Source organism: Engystomops pustulosus, chromosome 1, assembly GCF_040894005.1.
Source record: "Engystomops pustulosus chromosome 1, aEngPut4.maternal, whole genome shotgun sequence".
NCBI classification, from domain to species: domain Eukaryota; kingdom Metazoa; phylum Chordata; class Amphibia; order Anura; family Leptodactylidae; genus Engystomops; species Engystomops pustulosus.
The window spans coordinates 98,388,314-98,397,078 of record NC_092411.1 but is presented as its reverse complement, the minus strand read 5'-3'; the positions used below and the strand labels follow the sequence as shown (position 1 = coordinate 98,397,078).

Sequence of the window (8,765 nt, the reverse complement as noted above, 5' to 3'; positions counted from 1 at the left end):
CTGCCCTCACAAAAAAAGTTTCTAAATTTTCAACAATAGGTGATACCAGCCCCAAAATGGCAACACTGGAAAAAGCATCTCATCCCGCAAAAAAAATGCCCTCACATAGCGAAAATTTTATAGCCTATAAAAGGGGCCAATGAGAAAACTAAAATCCTGGCAGATGCAGGGCGCTCCTTCCCTTCTGTGCCCCCATAAAACAAGTAACGGCCACATGTGGGGGGTCTCTGTACTCGGGAGAAATTGTAGAACAAATTGTGAGGTGGGTTTTCTCTTTTTAGCTTTTGGAATTGTGTAAATTTTAGGGCTAAATGAACGTATAACCGACACAATTTGACCATTCTAAATTTCTCCTACATTTTGATTCCATTACTATGAAGATCTCAAGGGGTTAACAATCTTCCTAAAAGCTGTTTATGATATCTTGAGGGGTGCAGATTTGAAATTGGGTTGGTTATAAAGGGGGGTTTTAATGCTAAATATGTAAAATTTCATTCAAAACTATTTATCCCCAAAATGGTCAATTCTGAAAATACGGAAAAGTGATATTCGATTTGTAAGCCGCGTGACATCAAAATAAATTATCCAGACATTTTAAAAATTATGAAAATGTAAAGTAGACATATGGGAAATGTTAGGCCCCATCCACACTTGCGTTGCAAATCACGTCAGAGTTTGATCAGGGTTTGGCCAGTGAAAAACTGACACTTTCCATCAGAGTTCAATCAGTTTTCAGTCAGAGTTTGTTCAGGGTCTCATTTTCAATGCAATTGCAGTGCGTTTTTCACGTGCAGAAAATGTGCGTGAAATGGACTCAGGACTGAGCTCTATCTTTTCTATGGCAATTGATGCCTCAAAAACGCATTGCACTTGCATTGAACTTGCAAGTGTCTGTCTCAGAGTGCAATGCGTTTTTGATGCATCTCCATAGACTTGTATGGTGCGTTTTTTAACGCACGTGACTTGCAAAAGTAGAGCATGTCGAGATTTAAACGTGCGTGAAAAAAAATGCAAGTCTGAAAAGACCCATTGATTACAATGGGTCAGAGTGCAATGCTAGTTCTGCGCATCAAAAGCACGCGCAGAAAACACGCGTGAAAGGGGCCTTATTCAGCAACTTATTTAGGTGGTAAATCTATCTGCCTGAAAACGCAATGATTTCGAATTTCGAAAATGGCAAATTTTTCAAAAAAATCATAATTTTTCCTTTTTTTTTTTTGTAAATAAACGCAAAACGTATCAGCCAAAATTTACCACTAAAATGAAGTACAACATGTGGGGAAAAAGCAATCTCAGAATTACTTTGATAAGTACAGGCAGTCCCCGAGTTACGTACAAGATGGGTTCTTTGTTTTTTTTCCTTAAGTTGAATTTGTATGTCAGACCTGAATATTTTAGAATCGTAGCTCCAGACAGATCTTTTTTGGTTTCTGTGACAATTGGATTTTAAAAATGTTGGATTGTCACAAGAACCAGGATTAACAATAAAGCTTCATTACAGACGCCTGTGATAACTGTTACAGCTGTTTTTTTGTAGCCTAGGGCCAAAGTACAGGAAATTACCAATTACCAGAGGTCCGTTTGTAACTAGGGGTCGTCTGTAAATCAGGTGTTCTTAAGTAGGGAACCACCTGTAACAGTGTTCAAAAGTTATAACCATATAAAGAGACGCAAGTCAGAATCCAAAAAATGGGGCTGAGCGTTAGGCTGGTGCCACACGTCGCGCTTTGTCTGCGCTTGCATACGCAGACAAAGTGGCGTCCACCGAGGCGGTACTCGGCACGATCGCATCGGCGTTTCTATGGAAACGCCTGCGATCGGGAACGAGCCGCCGGTGTTTTGCGTTAAATTTCTATGGAAACGCCGAGGCAGACAAAGCAGTACGTGTGTCATCACCCTTAAGCTACAAAATGACTGCGTCCTTCAGGGGTTAAGGCAGTGATGGCAAACCTTTTAGAGGCAGAGTGCCCAAACTACAACAAAGACCCGCTTATTTATCGCAAAGTGCCAACACAGAAATTCTATTTGTGATTTATACTCCCTTCTCTGTCACAGTTTTCATTGATACCAGCACCCTGAGGACACCAATAAAGGAGAAAATAGTCCCAGATACAGCTGTCACTTTAAAATAGCTCTGTTCACAGCAAGTCCTGGGCTGCCTGGGACAGCAGGAAGTTACCTGGAGTCATCTCTGGTGATGGCCTGAGTGCCCACAGAAAGGGCTCTGAGTGCCACCTCTGGCACCAGTGCCATAGGTTAGCCATCACTGGGTTAAGGAATACAGTACATAACAGAAAAGTATAAGCCTTTCCTTTTCGATCTTACTACACACAAAGAGGAAGGAGTTGGAAGAGTCTCGTGGTCTGGTCTTATTATATGATTCATTCCATGAATTGACCTGCAGAGGGCGCATGAATGGTTATAGGTAGTATTCTGTAGGCCCGGAAGTGACGTTTGACTCGGAAGTTGTACTGTGAGAACGTGCGTTGCGGAGGAGCACGAGTGTGGTGCTGTGCAGAGGCTTAACTGTACGCGGCAGACATGTTCCTACAGTATTACCTGGACGAGCAGGGGGAGCGGGTGTACACTATGAAGGTAAAGCGCGGGCCGGTGCCACCACAGTTCTACTATTTCAAGTTGAATTTTTTTTTTTTTTTTTAGGGTAGCGACAGTTATTGTGGGTTATGTGACATAAAAGGGGGAGACGTCGGAATACGCTTGCACACACCAACCCGTATTTGTACATTACAAATATCCTTAAACTACAACTCCATCACTGGCGGTGCATGCTGGGAGTTGTAGTTCCACCTCATCTTATTAATGTGCACGTGGGAGGGAACAGCTCCACCTAGTGACCAATGTCTGCACTTCCACACCTAGCAGTAATGATGCAAATCACCTGCTTTCAGTCAGTGCTGTATCTGCATCTTTTTTTTAACTGCTCTTTAATTTTAAATTAAAATTTAATTTCCGAACTGAGCCATAGGAGAAGAGTCGCTATGCCTTCAATGAGAAATCACTGGTGACATGTGCCTAAGGTTGCGTTCAGACAGTGGTAATGTGTCTACTACTGATAAGAACATGCAGTGCTAAAGGCTCATTGTGTTGCTAAGTCAAGTAGACTGGATTTTGAGGTATGAAGCGTCATTGTTTCCAGAATGCAGTAAGCAATGCACCTGTAAGTAGTTTTGGGGTGACATAATGTAAATTGTTCGGGTAGGTGCACAACTTAATCCAGAAGGAGGTGCTTGCAGGTGTCCTTTGCAACCCCTCCCACTGCTGATATGGTGAAGGGGGTTCGAACAGTAATGACCTCATTGCACTCTTCACCTGCCAGAATCCAGCAGGTCACGGACATAACAGGAAGTCCTGTCTGGGGGGGTCACATGACCCACGCCTACCGACAAAGTTTACCAGTGTTAGTATGATGGTAAACTTTGTCGGTAAGCGTGGGTCATGTGACAAAACCCTCCCCCCCCCCCCCCCCAGACAGCAGGGTGACCCTATTATTGCCCTGGTAAAGTTTATAAAGTTTTATATAAATTGTCAGTCCCTTTTAATGCAGTTTATTGAGCCTGGAAGGATGGTGTCTTATATAATTCTTTGTGTATTGCAGAAAGTGTCTCCGAGTGGGCAGCCGACCTCTTCAGCTCACCCTGCGCGCTTCTCTCCAGATGACAAGTATTCCCGACAACGCGTCACCATCAAGAAGAGATTTGGCCTTCTGCTAACTCAGCAACCGAGACCTATTTTATGAGACCACTGACGACGGAGGTCTAGTTTTGTGGTGTAAAGACTGTCTGCAGGGAGGACTGCTGGACATGGTCATACAGATTCTTTACATCTACTATCGCATTCAGTTCTGTTGGACATTTGGGACTTGTCACTTACCATGGGAAGGGTTTCCTGAGTTTTTTTAAATGAAAAAAAGGTCTGCAGGTTACACTATTGTTCTGTGTGGATTTTAGTATCTGTGACAAGGGAATGTATTACCAATTTCTTTTTTTTAACTAATTAAAACCAGATAATGAACTGTATTACTGTTTGATCTGTCTATGATTTGTAGACTTTTATTTTCCTATCCATGATTATAGGGACAATCATCATAGTCCACATCTTTGCTCATGGCCATATATCGAACATCCCTTGTGGCTACCGGCAGCAATAGACTGCAGCAAATGTATTGGTATTTATAGGGGGAATCTCCCAGAACAGTTTATCGAGGATCCATTTAGTTAACCACTTAACGACCAGGCAATTTTTCATTTTTGCTTTAATTTTTCAATCCCCACGTTCAAAAATCTTTAACATCTCTAATTTTCCATGTGAAGAGCTGTATGGGGTAGGGTTGCACCTCTACCTGAATTTTGAGTGCGATACGATATCTGAATACTCAATACCAATACATTTCCTGAAAAGAAAAAAGCGCAGAATCCATATATTTAAACATCCATTTATTTAAACATTTAGTTTTTGCTTCAATATCATCCTAAAGTTAGTTTTTTTACTTATCCACCAACAGAGATGAGGTTTATTTTTGCGCCATGAGCTGTAATTTTCCTTGCATTTAGGGGTGCCTTCTTACCGTTCAGGGGTTTGCGTGACTTTAAAGAAAACCGGTCACCTAAAATTTCGGCACTAGGAGCTACGTACTAAAGTAAGCAGCTCCTAGTGCTTGAATAAACGCTGCAGTGTTAGAAGGATAGCGTTACCGGAAACCTCCGGTAACACTAACACTTTGGGGGGGGGGGGGGACAGTGTAATCGTCGGACCGCTCGCAAAGCTGCCCAATGTATTCATGAGGGGGCGGTACGAGGTGCCGTCTCTTCCCTACTAGTCGTGGCTACTCCACGCCCCAGTAGCCTCCTTATGTCCCATTCATCCACCTACCACCCTTTCTACCTTTATAGGTAGAATCGTGGTGGTAGGTGCCCTTTAACATTATATTTAAAGGAAATCAACCTACAAAATACATCATGATAAACCAGGGGCACTTATAGATCCAGTAACAATGACTGTGGTAATCTTATTATGTTTCTTATCCGTGGCCGCCTTCCTTCTGAAATAAATGTTTTAAATTATGCAAATAAGGCAAAGGGACTCTGGGAGACAATACCCAAGCCTCTCCGTGCTGTAGCTTCACAGGCTGTTAAACTGTGCAGTAGCACTTGCCTTCTCCCACTGTGTAAGATTTCAACAGGTAGAGGGAGAATTGCTCCTGCACATTTGTAACAGCCAGTGAAGCTGCAGCGTTAAGGGGCTCTGGGAGAGCCTTTGTCTCTTTAGCATAGTTGTAAACGTTGATTTTAGACGGAAGGAGGCCATGGATAACAAATATAAGAAGATTATCCATGACGTTTCAATCTATGAGCAAGTGCCCAATAAGAATTATATAGTCCATCATGTGCTGCAGCTCTTTAAAAATCATGGGGTACAATTAAAATGGGGGTAGAGTTAAAATAAGACAGTAATAACCTAGTCATATGAAACAACAGGAGTGAGGGCCCAGCTTGCAAAAGCTTACAATCTAGGAATGGGGGGGATACAGGAGGTAAGTGTGTTTCTACAATGGTCCAGTCATGTTTTTATATATAAGGAATCAGATTAAATAAAATAAAAAAAATGCTGCTGAGGTTATCAGGCCCCTTATATGCAAAGCAACCTGTATAATTGTGTCTAATGCTTATACCGTTGCTGGCTGATCAGTGGGGGTCTCAGTGCTAAGACCCCCACATACCACGAAAACAAGGGGTCCCACGTACCTGCGCTGGACCCCTCGTAGCTCCGCCAGACTAATGCATCAGAGGGCCGCACATGACTCATTCTACTCCATTAATCTCTAGTGCCGTTTGATCACTTTTTATAGAATTTTTCAAAATGGCAAAAAAGTAGTATTTTTGACTTTGGGCATTATTTTCTGTTACGGGGTTAAATGCAGAGAATAACCACTATTATATATTGATTGGACATTTTTACATTTATGATTTTTACTGTTTATATTTATATCAGTTCTAGGGAAAGGGGTGATTAGAATTTTTAGGGTTTTTTTTTAATATAATTTAGTTTTAGACCTTCTATTGTCCCTAGAAGGTTTAAGCATTCCTAACATATATTGCAATACCATTTTTGCACAGTATTCATTACAATGAGCCACTGTAATGTCACGGGGGGTGGACATAAGTATTGGCACCCCTGCAATTCTATCAGATAATACTCTTTGCAATAATTTTTTTTGAAAAAAAAAATCAGAAATTCTTTGGTATAATTATCTTCATTTAATTTGTTTTCAATGGAATTGTCATAAAGCCAAATTAGATATAATTCCACACCAAACATAAAAAAGGGGTGGACAAAGGTATTGACCCTGTTTGAAAAATCCTGTGATGCTTCTCTCATTTGTGTAAGTAACAGCCCCTGTAGCTTTCCTATGGCACATATCAGGTGGTGGAAATAATTAAATCACACTTGCAGCCAGTTGAAATTGATTAAAGTTGACTGAACCTCTGCCCTGTGTCATTGTGTGTACCACATTGAGCATGGAGAAAAGAAAGAAGACCAAAGAACCATCTGAGGACTTGAGAAACAAAATTGTGAGGAAGCATGAGCACTCTCAGGGCTACAAGTCCATCTCCAAAGACCTGGATGTTCCTGTATCTACCATGCGCAGTGTCATCAGGAAGTGTAAAGCCCCTGGCACTGTGGCACCTCCCTAGATGTGGACGGAAAAGAAAAATGTAAAGATTTCAACGCAAGATTGTGTGGATGGAGGTTAAAAAACCTTGGCTAACATCCAAAAAAGTTCAAGCTGCCCTGCAGTCCCAGGGTACGATGTGTCAACATGTACTATCTGTTGTCATCTGAATGAAAAGGGACTGTATGGTAGGATACCCAGGAAGACCCCACTTCTTACACAGAAACATAGAAAAGCCAGGCTGGAGTTTGCCATAACTTACCTGAGAAAGCCTAAAATGTTCTGGGAGAATGTTCTCTGGTCAGATGAGATAGAAGTAGAGCTTTTTGGGGAAAAGGCATCAACATAGAGTTTACAGGAAAAAAAAGTGGCCTTCAAAGAAAAGAACACGGTCCCTACAGTCAAACATGGCAGAGGGTCCCTGATGTTTTAGGTTTTCTTTACTGCCTCTGGCACTGGACTGCCTGACCATGTACATGGCATTATTTTGCAGCATAATGTGGGGCCCAGTGTGAGAAAGTTGGGTCTCAGATGTCATGGGTCTTCAGGACAATGAGCCAAAACACACTTCAAAAAGCACTAGAAAATGGTTTGAGAGAAAGCACTGGAGACTTGTATAGTGTCCAGACCTGAATGCCATAGAACACCCATGGAGAGATCTCACAATGGCAGTTTGGAGAAGGCGCCTTCACATCTCAGACCAAGAAGATTGGTCTAAAATTCCAGGAAAACAATGTAAGAAACTCATTGATGGTTACGAGAAGCGGTTGTTCGCAGTTATTTTGTATAAAGGTTGTGCTACCAAGCATTAGGCTGAAGGTGCCAATACTTTTGTCCGGCCCATTTTGGGAGTTTTGTGTAAAATGATCAATGATTTCACTTTTTTTCCAATCTTTTTTTGTGTTTTTTTAATTGGAAGCAAAATAAATGAAGATAATAATACCAAAGAATTTGTGATTGCAATCATTTTCTGGAAGAAAACATGTATTATCTGACAGAATTGCAGGGGTGCCAATACTTTTAGCCACCACTGTAGATAAACTAATTTAGCTTATACATTAAAGCAAAGATTCTCGTGTTTCATAAAAAAATTTAGTTTCTAGGTGCCACAGAGCCAAAGATATAGCCCTTTGAAGTGTATCCCCCTTCTCTCCGTCGGCAGGCTGCAGGGAGATTTTGGATATAGAAATAGAGTGGAGAGACAAGAGGAGACGGAGAGCGCTCCTATGGCGTATTACCCTTAACCCCTTAAGGACGCAGCCTGTTTGCAGGTTAAGGCTCGCAACTTTTTTTTGAAATTTGACCAGTGTCTCTTCCTGTGGTAATAACTTTTGAACGCTGTTACTTATCAAAGCGATTCTGAGATTGTTTTTTCCCCACATGTTGTACTTCATTTTAGTGGTAAATTTTGGCTGATAAGTTTTGCGTTTATTTACAAAAAAAAGAAAAAAATGATGAATTTTTAGAAAAATTTGCCATTTTCGAAATTCTAAATCACCGCGTTTTCAGGCAGATAGATTTACCACCTAAATAACTTGCAGAATAACATTTCCCATTTGTCTACTTTACATTTTCATAATTTTTGAAATGTTTGGATAATTTATTTTGACGTCACGCGGCCTACAAATCGAATAGCGATTTTCCGTATTTTCGGAATTGACTATTTTGGGGATAAATACTGTTTGAAATCAAATTTTACATATTTAGCAACAAAACCCCCTATATAACCAACCCATTTTCAAATCTGCACCCCTCAAACTATCAGAAACAGCATTTACAAAGATTGTTAACCCCTTGAGATCTTCATAGTAATTGAATCAAAATGGCGGTGAAATTTAGAAATTTCAAATTTATCAAATTTTGTCGGTTATACGTTCATTTAGCCCTAAAATTTACACATTTCCAAAAGATAAAAAGAGAAAACTCACCATAAAATTTGTTCTACAATTTCTCCTGAATGCAGCGACCCCCCACACGTGGCCGTTACTTGTGTTATGGGGGCACAGCGAGGCGCAGAAGGGAAGGAGCACCCTGCAGCTGCCAGGATTTTAGTTTTCTGGTTGCCCCCTTTTGA

At 41.0% G+C, this 8,765-nt stretch overlaps 1 protein-coding gene across 1 annotated transcript; it reads left to right on the top strand.

Annotated features, from left to right (window-relative positions):
• The first annotated feature begins 2,439 nt into the window (after window positions 1–2,439).
• On the top strand, window positions 2,440–4,037 carry NOP10 (NOP10 ribonucleoprotein). The gene is made up of 2 exons (XM_072126015.1): window positions 2,440–2,595; window positions 3,617–4,037. Exons 1-2 carry the CDS (start codon window positions 2,542–2,544, stop codon window positions 3,755–3,757), a joined length of 195 nt encoding a protein of 64 aa, XP_071982116.1. The 5' UTR covers window positions 2,440–2,541; the 3' UTR covers window positions 3,758–4,037.
• Window positions 4,038–8,765: the final 4,728 nt, after the last annotated feature.